The 13,124-nt window shown below is 40.4% G+C and overlaps 1 protein-coding gene across 2 annotated transcripts in view; it reads right to left on the bottom strand.

Annotated features, from left to right (window-relative positions):
• The window catches only part of RLIG1 (RNA 5'-phosphate and 3'-OH ligase 1), a 44,110-nt gene that overhangs the window by 7,199 nt on the left and 23,787 nt on the right, over window positions 1-13,124 (bottom strand). For both annotated transcript variants that reach the window (XM_075856805.1, XM_075856806.1), the window contains 4 exons: window positions 6,862-6,957; window positions 6,475-6,591; window positions 5,424-5,621; window positions 5,080-5,249 (listed from right to left, as the gene is read on the bottom strand). In XM_075856805.1, the coding sequence (XP_075712920.1) occupies window positions 5,080-5,249; window positions 5,424-5,621; window positions 6,475-6,591; window positions 6,862-6,957 (581 nt within the window). The remainder of the gene's footprint in view (window positions 1-5,079; window positions 5,250-5,423; window positions 5,622-6,474; window positions 6,592-6,861; window positions 6,958-13,124) is intronic.

Below are 13,124 nucleotides of genomic sequence, written 5' to 3'. Positions count from 1 at the left end.
ATTTCGTTAATTATCCCGCGTGGTGAACGCCATAAAAGAAAACAACAATAAACCCTACCAGAACCACATTTTTTTTGTCACTTCACCTCCCAAAAAAAATGGAATAAAAAGGAGATCAAAAAGTCGCATGTACCTAAAAATGGTACTGATCACAACTGCAGTTCATTATGCAAAAAATAAGTCCTCGCACGGCTTTCTTGATGGAAAAATAAAATAGTTCTGGCTCTTAGAATAAGGTAACACAAAAAGTAAATGCACAATAAAATACTTTTTATAAAAAAAATCAAACGCCATAAGACAAAAAAAAAAAACTATAAACATCTGGTATCGCCATAATCGTATCGCCACGCAGAATAAAGTGAATGTGTCATTTACAGCGCACGGTGAACGCTGTAAAAAAAAAAATTTGGAATAAAAAACAAATAGTAGAATTGCTGTTTTTAAGTCACCACGCCATTTAAAAATAGAATAAAAACTGATCAAACAGTCGCATGCACCCCATGAAAACTACAATGAATCCCTCAAGGGGTCTAATTTTCAAAATGGGGTCACTTTTGGGGGGTTTGCACTGTTTTGGCACCACAAGACCTCTTCAAACCGGACATGGTGCATAATAAAAAGGAGGCCTTAAAGAGGCTCTGTCACCAGATTTTGCAACCCCTATCTGCTATTGCAGCAGATAGGCGCTGCAATGTAGATTACAGTAACGTTTTTATTTTTAAAAAACGAGCATTTTTGGTCAAGTTATGACCATTTTTGTAGTTATGCAAATGAGGCTTGCAAAAGTCCAAGTGGGCGTGTATTATGTGCGTACATCGGGGCGTTTTTAATACTTTTACTAGCTGGGCGCTCTGATGAGAAGTATCATCCACTTCTCTTCAGAACGCCCAGCTTCTGGCAGTGCAGACACAGCCGTGTTCTCGAGAGATCACGCTGTGTCGTCACTCACAGGTCCTGCATCGTGTCAGACGAGCGAGGACACCGGCACCAGAGGCTTCAGTTGATTCTGCAGCAGCATCGGCGTTTGCAGGTAAGTCGATGTAGCTACTTACCTGCAAACGCTGATGCTGCTGCAGAATCAACTGTAGCCTCTGGTGCCGATGTGGCCGACACGATGCAGGACCTGTGAGTGACGACACAGCGTGATCTCTCGAGAACACGGCTGTGTCTTCACTGCCAGAAGCTGGGCGTTCTGAAGAGAAGTGGATGATACTTCTCTTCAGAGCGCCCAGCTAGTAAAAGTATTAAAAACGCCCCGATGTACGCACATAATACACGCCCACTTGGACTTTTACTTTTAAACACACCCACTTGGACTTTTGCAAGCCTCATTTGCATAACTACAAAAATGGTCATAACTTGGCCAAAAATGCTTTTTTTTTAAAAATAAAAACGTTACTGAAATCTACATTGCAGCGCCTATCTGCTGCAATAGCAGATAGGGGTTGCAAAATCTGGTGACAGAGCCTCTTTAAAATCCCCTAGGTGCTCCTTTGCTTCGGAGGCCGGTGCTTCGTCCATTACCGCACTAGGGCCACATGTGGGATATTTGTCAAAACTGCAGAATCTGGGCAATAAATATTGAGTTGCATTTCTCTGGTAAAACCTTCTGTTTTACAGAAAAAAAAAATGGAATTAAAAGGATTTTCTGACCAAAAAAACAAATATATGTAAATTTCCTCTACATTGCTCTAAATTCCTGTGTAACACCTGAAGGGTTAATAAACTTTCTACATGCGGTTGTGAATACTTTGAGGGGTCTAGTTTCTAAAATGGGGTGTCTAATATATAGGCCCCTCAAAGCAAATTCAGAACTGAACTGGAATCTAAAAAAAATAAATTAGGCAATACTTCGCTTCTTACATTATACAGATAATGAGCAGTGTCCACCCCGAGAAGACCCTAGTTTTGACCGTTTGTATAAACGGAGACCCCTATTAGGCCATTTCAGTGCCTGGTTTGCCCAAGCATACACCCCCGAGAAGTGTATTTCTATTGATGAGTCCTTGGTACATTTTAAAGGGAAGCTTCAATTCCAACAGTACCTGCCGAGTAAGAGGGTAAGGTATGGCGTGAAGATGTATAAGCTGTGCGAGAGTGCATCACGTATACCTACAAATTTAGGATATATGAAGGGAAGGACACCAGTATTCAGCCCCCAGAATGCCCCCCCCTTACTGGGAGTTAATGCAAAAAGTGTGGGATTTGTTGCACCCACTTCTGGACCAGGGTTACCACCTCTACCTGGATAATTTTTATACCAGCGTCCCGCTCTTCAAGTGCCTCGCTTCCAGAAGTACTGCGGCATGCAGCACTACTAGAAGAAAATCGGAGAGGCCTCCCTAAGACTCTACTTTGACAAACACCCAGAAGGGGTGAGAGCAGGGCACATTTTAGCAGCAACATATTGTGTGTCAAGTACAAGGACAAAAGAGATGTCCTTGTATTGACAACAATACATGCCCACACCAGTACCCATGTACCTGTACGAGGTACCAGTACAGAGACCCCCAAACCAGACTGCATCCTGGACTACAATAGGTACATGGGAGGGGTGGACTTGTCAGATCAAGTTCTGAAGCCCTACAGCGCCATGCGGTGTGGTATAAGAAGCTGGCCGTGCACATCATACAGATGGCATTGTACAATGTGTACGTGCTACATGGATGTGCAGGCCAGAGGGGAACTTTCCTGGAATTTCAAGATGTAGTTATCAAGAACCTAATCTTTAGGGACCAAGAAGGGGGGGCACCCATTACTTCTGGAAGCGAGGCCACACGCATCGTACCAGGGCAACACTTTCCATGAGAAGTTCCCCAAACTGGCAAGAAGGGGAAAAAAAGTCAAAAGAGGTGCAAAGTCTGCTATAAGAGGGGGATAAGGGAGGACACAATATACCAATGTGACATGTGTCCCGAAAAACCAGGGCTCTGTATGATGGAGTGTTTTAAAATTTATCATAGATCCCTTAGATTTTTAATCTACCCTGACGCACTCCGCACAGCTTATCTGCATCATCTTTCCCTTCTGAGCCCTGCCATGTGCCCAGGCAGCTGATAACAGCCACATGTAGGGTATTGCCGTACCCAGGAGAACCCACATTACAGTTTATGGGGTGTATGTCTCCGGTGGCGCATGTTGGGCACAATATATTGGACACTGAAATGACATATGTATAGAAAATTGCAAATCTCACTCTGCACCTTCTGCTGCACATTATCTTTTACACAATACCTGTGGGATCAAAATGCTCACTACACCTCTAGATGAATGTCTTAAGGGGTGTAGTTTCCAAAATGGGGTTACTTCTGGTGGGTTTCCATTGCTTTGATACCTCTGGGGCTCTGCAAATGCGACATGGCACCCGAAAACCAATCCAGCAAAATCTGGACTCCAAAGAACACATAGCGCTCCTTTCCAACTGAGACCTCCCAGGGGCCCAAACGGCAGTTTATCACCACAAATGGGGTATTGCTGCACTCAGGACAAATTGGGCAACAAAATAGGGTGTTTTATTTCTTGTGAAAATAAGAAATTTTGATCAAAAATGACATCTTATGGGCAAAAATGTCATTTTTTTTTTTTTTCATTTGACAGCCCAATTCAAATACGTGCTGTGAAAATGGTAACAACAACCATACATAAATTCCTTGAGGGGTGTAGTTTCCAAAATGGGGTCACTTTTGGGGGATTCCTACTGTTTTGGCACCTCAACACCTCCTCAAACCTGGCATGCTGCCTAAAGTATATTCTAATAAAAAATAGGCCCCAAAATGCACTAGGTGCTTCTTTGCTTCTGGGGCTTGTGTTTTAGTCCACGAGCACACTAGGGCCACATGTGGAACATTTCTAACAACTGCAGAATCTGGACAATACATATTTAGTAGTGTTTCTCTGGTAAAACCTTCTGTTACAAAAAAAAAAAATGGAATAAAATTGAAATTCAGCAAGAAAAATGAAAATTTTCAAATTTCACCTCCACTTTGCTTTAATTCCTGTCAAATGCCTAAAGGGTTAAAAAAAACGTTCTAAATGCGGTTTTGAATACTTTGAGGGGTCTAGTTTTTAAAATGGTGTTTTATGGGGGTTTCTAATATATAGGCCCCTCAAAGCCACTTCAGAACTGAACAGGTACCTTAAAAAAAAGGCTTTTGAAAATTTCTTCAAAATGAGAAATTGCTGTTTATGTTCTGAGCCTTGTAACGTCCAAGAAAAATAAAAGAATGTTCAAAAAATGAAGCCAATCTAAAGTAGACATATGGGAAATGTGAACTAGTAACTATTTTGGGAGGTATAACCATCCGTTTTACATGCATTAAAATTCAGAAAAATTCTATTTTTTCAAAATTTTCTCTAAATTTTGCCGTTTTTCCACAAATAAACACTGAATATATTGAACAAATTTTACCACTAACAAAGCCCAATGTGTCACTATAAAACAATCTCAGAATCGCTTGGATAAGTTTAAGCATTCCGAAGTTATTACCACATAAAGTGAAATATGTCAAATTTCAAAAAGAGGATCTGAGCCTTAAAGAGACTGTCACCACATTATAAGTGCCCTATCTCCTATATAAGGAGATCGGCGCTATAATGTAGGTGACAGCAGTGCTTTTTATTTAGAAAAACGATCTATTTTCACCACTTTATTAGCGCCTCTTCTGGCTGCATTATAAACTGAATTTCACATTTCTGTGTAAAAACAAGAAGCCCGAGTGGCAAATTAATCTATTTAATTTGATTAATCGCCCATCCCTTTAAGTATCACTTTTCAGGATCTTGCTGACCGTGGATAGAAACATTCTGATATACAATCAAAGCCTATAAACCAGTAAAGATTTAATGCGTCTTACTGCGGATTAGCTACAGATGTATCCATTATGTCCATGCATTACATGGTCAGCCGTTCATATGGGTTAGGGTGTATTCATACCGCGCATTTTTTTTTCTCTTGCGAAAACGCTGCGGAATTAACGCACAGAAAATCCAGTTAGAAATTCCACAGTGTTTACGCGGTGTGTGGACGTACCGTAAACTTGCCAATATGTCCTGTAACTGAAAGCACCTCACTTAGTTTACCTTGAATAACGATCCATCTTTGCAATGCCATACTATGCCTTCTACTTTCCCCTCTTGACAATGTTCAAACCAAGACATTAGACTTTTATGATCAAGAGCTGCTAAATCCTTTATGAGGAAAGTGCCGTGAGGGACAAGGAGGTGAATTGGATTCTTCTTATTGCCAATGCCTAGAAAACAAATTATTATCAATATATATGGCACCCTAGGGGCAGGGACAGTAACTATGCACAATGCGTCTGTTCTTTTTTCTGCTTTGCATTGAGAGACCATAAAAACAGATGTGGTGTATGTTTTGGCCTTATTTATTGATATGGGCATTGGTTACTACACAATCCACTTACCATATGGGTTTCCATTTATATTGGTTCCAATGAGTTCCAGCGTTTGCTCTAGGAGATCTGACAAATTTACAAGACAAATTTCCAAAGATCCTGGATCTTCTGTCTTGGGTCTTAATACAATAGCTACTCCAAACACATAATTTACAGCACATGAATGCCAGCAATACTGCTTATTGCAGTTTTCCACAGGAACCCAACCTAAACAAAAAAAAAAGCTTTAGCGTTCTGACATAATATAGACATTGGGAGATTCTTTCTATGCTAGCTTTCCGGCGTAGAAAAGTCAAATGTCTCAAAAGTCGCAATTAGTCCAAAAAACTGCAACTTGTAAATATTTGCACCGCTTACCGCACTTTAAAGTGGGTTAGGCTTAATGGCATCAATTTATAACATATCATAGCGCAAATCTACTACAGCTTGAAGCCGGAGTGGATTTGACTTTCTGCACCCGGACAGCCAGATATGCACCTCTTAATAAATTCGGCACATCTTACTGCAACACTTTAGAATAAGGCTGGCATCTACAACACCAGTCTAAATTCCCCTCCATAAAATGTTCCGAGGACAAGTCAGGTGAATGGCTGGGGCTACCTGTAGCAACGAAGCTTGTGGATAAGCATTTTTTTCCCCCAATAAGTTTTGTAATGGTAGAAAAGGACAAAGGTTAAATGCCAAGTGGATTACAATGGTGGATACAATTTTGAAAGAACCTGTACAGAATAGTAGAGAACGGTTTCATGATTTTCTTTCATATAATAAGTCATATTTGTTAGCAAGTCACATGAAGCTCTACAGAACTCGCTAACCTCAACTGTTAATATCTTCTCTGAAGAAATATACCAGAAATTGGGCAGAAGAAGATAGTAAAGAAATGATTGAACTTGTGTTTTGGAGACCAGGATATGACCATCCTCAAAATTTTAATGGGTCATAAAACAAATTTGATTACCCCTGTATCTAGGAACCAGAACTTCATTACAAACTAAAATGTTTGCGAGAACAGTAACTTTCAACATCAATATGCAGTGTATATAAGATATTCTGTAGGTACCTGGTATATGCCCATTTTCATCAGGGTATGGTTTTCCATTAGAACGGTTCACACCCTTTGCTGGAATCCAAAAATCAGGGACAACTTTAAAGTCCTCATCAACACTCCAAATAAAATCTAATAAAAAAAAAAAAGACATCCAAATTATTCATGGTTAGCTGCTGAATGCCAAATATACAATATATGGACAAAAGTATGGGGGCACCTACACATTAAACCTACAGTAGCTTTTATGACATAAGTATAGAAATGAAAGAAAAATAAATTGTAAAATAAAAAAATAACAATCACTTTGTCTAATCTAGGAGTAATGCAGTCAGGGTTATGTACAAGTACTGAAACGTGTAAAATAATATTGTGTACAGAGAGATAATCAACGGCACAAACCTTTGTAGTATCCCTTCGAATGTATACATTTTTTAAACCTCTTTTCAGCCTGTTTGGTTGGTTTCCTATCATATCGAGCCCACAGGTATGGGAGGCCTGTGGATTATAAAGTATATATTGTGGAAAAAGATACAATCATTTCACATGGAATCTAAGCGCACTACATTATACCACAAACACTGGTGACTTTGACCTGTCCCATCTGAAGCTCATAAGAATAGAAGCGGGTTTATAATAGAAAGCATTGTCAAAGATGGGCCTCAGTCTACAATCTGACAAATCATGCTACTCAATGTTCATGTAAGCAAATGAGACCTACTAATGAATTTTAGATACTCTAGGGTTAAGTTGATGCAGTAAACGTAATAGGTAAACGGTTTAAAGCAACAGAAAAAAAAAAAAAATGCAGAAATTGCTGTTCTTATGCATCCCATCATATAAATTAAAAGCTGCCCTAAAAGAACGCATAAATAAAATGTGACAAGGCCTCAAATAGCTGTGCAGCAGCAAAAATAGGAAAAAAGTTAATGTCTGATGGAATGCAACGAGGCAATAACAAAAATTATCTTGGGCCTTAAAAGGGAACCGGTCACGGAGTCTGATGAGCATGTTAGGACTCTTTAGATTTTGCATGGCGGGTCCTGCCCCATAATCCGCCACGGAAATATTCCTCCCTCCCACCGACAGTGGGAGGTTTCGGCGGAAACTGCCCGAAGATCGAACAGGACCCTTCTTTTTCCCGCTAGCTGAAATAATCAGCTAGCGGGGAAAAATAAGCGTCCAACTCGCATTGAAATGAATGAGGCGCGGAATTTTACTGCGGAATTCACGGCGGATTCCACCTGTAAAATTCATCCGTGTGAACATACCCTTTTTAGAGGAGGAGGAGCTGAGCAGACGGATATATAGTTGTTTGAAAAAACAATTCTGTATAACTCGTAATTTATTCATTTACATCTCTGCTAACTCAGGGTGTACTCAGGGTACAGTAGGCGGTCCTACTCAGTAATTGGCAGCAATTCTTGTATTTACACTCCTACATGGAAGGCTGTCAAGCAGTCGTTTAGACCGCCCACTGGACTCTCTAGCACACAGAATGGATTTAAATGAATAAGATTACAGGTTATCCTAAATCTTTTTGCAGAAAATCTATATATAAAATCAGCTGAGCTGCTCGTACTATATAACATGCTGCTTTCAGATAGGACAGCATGTTCAACATGACCGGTTCCTTTTAAGGCCAAAAGTGTCTCATTAAATGGGTTGTCTCATGAAGACAACTTCAATCCATATGTCTATTAGAGCACATGGAAAAACAAAGAGGGGGGTGGTCCCCCGCTGAGAACCCCTCTATGAGCAGAATAGAGAGCCACTCTGAACTGCTCCCGTTCTGGTGCTCTTGAGCCATCCTAATGTTCATCTGAATAGCCACCATATAATACTAGTTTCCCAGTAGCGACCTCTGCAGGGGAAATGCCTGGCTGGGCGCGATTCTCTCAACAAAATCAGCTGTTTGCCATGGGTGCAGGGAGCGGGACCCAAAGCGATCAGCTGATGGACCCAGGGGCCGCATTTTGAAAAGTGTTGTCTCTTTAAGGGATTTAATTGATAAAGAATAAAAAACGGGATACTGAGGCGCTGCTTGATAAAGAGTTAATACATTTAATTGAGGTAGTATAAATAGACAATTGCTACGCGTTTCAACGCCGGACTGGCGTCTTCCTCAGGCAAGTTAAGATGACAGCAAGGAGGCACATATTTATACACATACGGAATGCAGGGCTAATTAAGCCTAATTCAGACCAGAGTCCTGAAAAAACCGCCAAAACCAGCGGGTCAGAGTTCAATCCAAACGTAAAGTGTTAAAACAATTCATTGTTGTCATATGTTAACAACATTAACGGAATTAAAATGATCAGACAGTACATAACCGCATAATTGCATAATTATATAGTAATGAAATCATTTAAACGAAATGGCATAAAATATTTGCGCAAAAAGGCAATGGATTATGAAATTGCACATTGAACATAAACTTAAAATAACACAAGAATTGAAGTAAGATAAATAAAAATGCATTTGCAACTGCTGGATACATATAGAAATAATTGTACCAACAATAGCAACGCGTTGTCATGGAGACCAGAAGCGACACAGCCGGGAAGGAAGTCAAAACGCCAGGTGAGACGCACAGCAAGCATCTCATAGGGCGCAGGCAGGACAAGTGTTTGTTTATGACACAGCAGGGAAGGAAAATCAGAACGCCAATGGAACGCAAGGTGAGACGCATAGACCGTTGTCATGACGACCGCTATCAAAGGAGATAAGGTGGCCGGGAGAGTCCAATCGAACCCATGGAACGCACAGTGACACGCAGGGTCGCGCATACAGAGAACCTAAGGGTTGCAACGAAACGAGGTCCGGAGCATCACGAAAATGTAAGTAGAAAGATTATATTTAGATGTTGTTCTGTCAATAATGTGCGGACTATTGAAATAATGGTCATTTTGGTAGGAAAAAATACAGGTATTGTCTGGAGTGCTGATGAAATAAGAGAATACAAGAAAAAACTGGACACCTCCTCTATAATAAAAGAATAAAATATTAAAATGAAAAAGAATTAAGCAATATTAATATTCATAAGAAGAAGCTCATATGTAAAAATGCTTTAAAAGGTGCATTTTTTAAAATTAGTAAAGGATATCAGTCCAATGTAGATTCTCCGATGTCATTGAGGCCATTTGGATACAAGGTCCCCAGTTTGTAGATCCAAAAGTTTTCCCTTTGTTTTAACCTAATGAACCTATTGGATATATCTACAGGAATATACTCAATAGGGTGACTGTTATGAGATCAAAGTTACATTTGTGCTTTAAAGCAAAATGACGTGATACACTATGTTTGGTGTATCCACTTTTAACATTGAACCTGTGTTTGTTGATCCTGTCTCTGAGGGTTTGGGTAGTACGGCCCACATATTGTCGGTTACATGGACATTGGAGAAGATATATAACATAGCTGCTTCCGCAGTTTAAAAAGCTTTTTATCTGAAACTTTTCGTTAGTTGACATAGAAGTAAAATCCGTTTTTTTATTAGTCATACTCAGGCAGCACAGACATCTCGTTCTCCCGCAGCGATATGAACCATTCATAATCAGAGAAGTTTTGATAGGTATTTGGGAAATATTCCGAAGTTTACTCGGTGCAATTAGGTTCCTCAGGGTTTTCGCCCTTCTGTACGTAATTTTTGGTTTAACTGGGAGGATGTCTTTCATAAATTGGTCATTTTTAAGGATATGCCAATATTTATGTATTGTAGAGCTAATGTACTTACTGCTTTTATTGTATGTGGTGATAAAATTACAGCTAAAATCAATCGATTTTTTTAGGGTCTTTAGCCACAGGGTTGATGCACTCAAATTGTGTCAGAGCCTTCGCCCTAGTCTCTGCACCATTAATCAGACTCCTTGGGAAGTTTTTTTCTTTGAACCTCTTTTTAAGCAACTTACATTCGTCAGAGAAATCTTTATTGTTCGTGCAGTTTTTCCTTATTCTTTTATATTGTCCAAAAGGTACATTTATCAGCCATGGTGGGTAGTGAGCGCTCCTAAAATTTAAATAGCTATTCACATCTACCCCTTTAAAATGTGTTTTCGTGATCACTGACTGACCAGACTTCTCTATCGCAAGGTCCAAAAAATCAATTTTAACAAATGAATAAGTATATGTGAAAGAAATTCCAAAGTTGTTATTATTGAGATGGTCAATAATTGCAGGAATCACTGTTTGGTTTCCTTTGATGATAAAGAATAGGTCATCTATGTACCTTTTAAAGAAAATTATATTGTCCTTATAATTGTGATCTCCGTAAATATATAGATTTTCATATGCTCCCATGTACAGATTGGCGTACGATGGGGCAAAGCGTGAGCCCATCGCACAGCCTCTAATCTGTCTGTAGAACTTACCCTCAAATGTAAATGCATTGTGTGTAAGAATGAAATCAATACAGTTTATTAGAAAGTCTATCTGATTGCTTGGAAGACGTGAATCCAGAGTTAAGTATGATGAAATGACTTGTAGGCCAAGGTCGTGCGGAATGTTTGTATATAGTGAGGATACGTCAGCTGTTAAAAACCAAAGGTCCGTAAAATCATAAAGGGATTGTTGGTTGTGCAATTCTCTGATTAAGGCCGGATTTACACGAGCGTGTGCGTTTTGCGCGCGCAAAAAAACGCTGCGTTTTGCGTGCGCAAAAGGCAATTGACAGCTCCGTGTGTCATCCGTGTATGATGCGCGGCTGCGTGATTTTCGCGCAGCCGCCATCATAGAGATGAGGTAGTCGACGCCCGTCACTGTCCAAGGTGCTGAAAGAGCTAACTGATCGGCAGTAACACTTTCAGCACCCTCAACAGTGAATGCAGATCACAATATACACCAACCTGTGAATAAAAAAAAGACGTTCAAACTTACCATGAACTGCCTGCTTCCTCCAGTCCGGTCTCCCGGCCGTTGCCTTGGTGACGCGTCCCTCTCTTGTCATCCGGCCCCACCTCCCAGGATGACGCGGCAGGCCATGAGACCGCTGCAGCCTGTGATTGGCTGCAGCCGTCACTTGGCCTGAATTGTCATCCCGGGAGGTCGGACTGGAGGAAGGAGCCGGGACTTATCGGTAAGTCCGAACTTCTTTTTTTTTTTACACGTATATGTATATTGTGATCGAAAGTCACTGTCCATGGTGCTGAAACAGTTTAAGTCTTTGAGCACCGTGGGCAGTGACTGTCTCCTGACGTCGCGTACCCGAACATTTTTTGCCGGGTTCGGTCAAAACGAGTTCGGCCGAACCCGGTGAAGTTCGGTGCGCTCATCTCTAATTTGACACTCCGTTTGGATGTTTGTAACCAGAAAAGCACGTGGTGCTTTTCTGTTTACATTCATCCTTTTGACAGCTCTTGCGTGATTTTCGCGCATGCAACGCAGGACCGTCCGTGTGGCATGCGTTGTTTTCACGCACCCATTGAAGTCAATGGGTGCGTGTTGCGTGAAAAACGCAAGAATATAGAACATGTCGCGAGTTTTACGCAACGCACTCACGCAGCGCAAAAATCACTCATCGTCTAAACAGCCCCATAGACTATTATAGGTGCGTACGACACGCGTGAAAAGCACGCGCGTCGCACGCGCGTATAATACGCTCGTGTAAATGAGGCCTAAATGTGTAGAATCTTTAAGATAAGATGGTAAATTTTAAAACATATGTTTGTAGGTGCATGTCAATAAAATGGGACATATTGCTCGTTAATGACCCAATCCTTGAAATGATTGGTCTACCGGGAGGGTTAGACAAAGACTTGTGTACCTTTGGCAAATGGTATAAAAACGGAATAGTAGGAAATGGGACCGTTAAAAAAAGTTTCTCTTTTTTACTTAAAATTTGGTCTAAAAAAGCTGTCTCAATGAGTAGTTTATATTCCTGTTGGAACAAAGGTATCGGATTGCACTGTAATTTCTCATAGAAATTTATGTCAGACAATAATCTATATGCCTCATTTGTATAGTCTAAACGATCCTGGATGATGATACCCCCCCTTTTGTCAGCCGAACGTATTACTATTAGATGGTTTTTTTGTAGATTCTTCAATGCAATACGCTCAGATTTGGTAAGATTGTCTGAGGATAAAGTCGGTTGTTCAATAGTCTTAAAATCATTACTAACAAGATTATAAAAGGTCTCAAGGGCCGGTCCCCGATGGTGTAAAGGGTAAAATGTAGATTTAGGGCAGACATCTACCGCTAAGGGCTAAGGGATATGCGGGGGTATGTCGGGACTCTACATGGCAAGGGGAAGGGCTATTACTGGGGAAATTTCAAATTGCCGTAATAATGTAAGCTTGCGCATAAATCTATTTAAGTCCATAAATAAATCAAATCCATTAGGGGGGGTATTTGGGCAAAAGGAAAGACCCTTGGATAATAGACTGGTCTCGTCCTTATTCAATACATATTTAGACAGATTAAACAATTTTATTGTGTCTGCCTGTGTTTCTTTGGGAGGAGGGGGAAGTTTGTGTCTGCCACCTCTACATCCTCTAAATCTTCTACCAGTTTTTTCTTTTTGATGTAATTTTCTGAAAAACTGGGAAAAAGGGAGTGGTCATCTGTATTTTTGGACTTTTTATAATAGCTAGTAGGATGTCCCTTGTTTGTGATATTGGTGTAATTGGAGGCCTGGTGTAATGTGACGGGAGTCCTAAAAAAGATAC

This window comes from Rhinoderma darwinii, chromosome 3, assembly GCF_050947455.1.
Source record: "Rhinoderma darwinii isolate aRhiDar2 chromosome 3, aRhiDar2.hap1, whole genome shotgun sequence".
In the NCBI taxonomy this organism is placed as follows: domain Eukaryota; kingdom Metazoa; phylum Chordata; class Amphibia; order Anura; family Rhinodermatidae; genus Rhinoderma; species Rhinoderma darwinii.
Note: the sequence above shows the minus strand (reverse complement) of the source record. Positions and strands in the feature narration are given on the sequence as shown.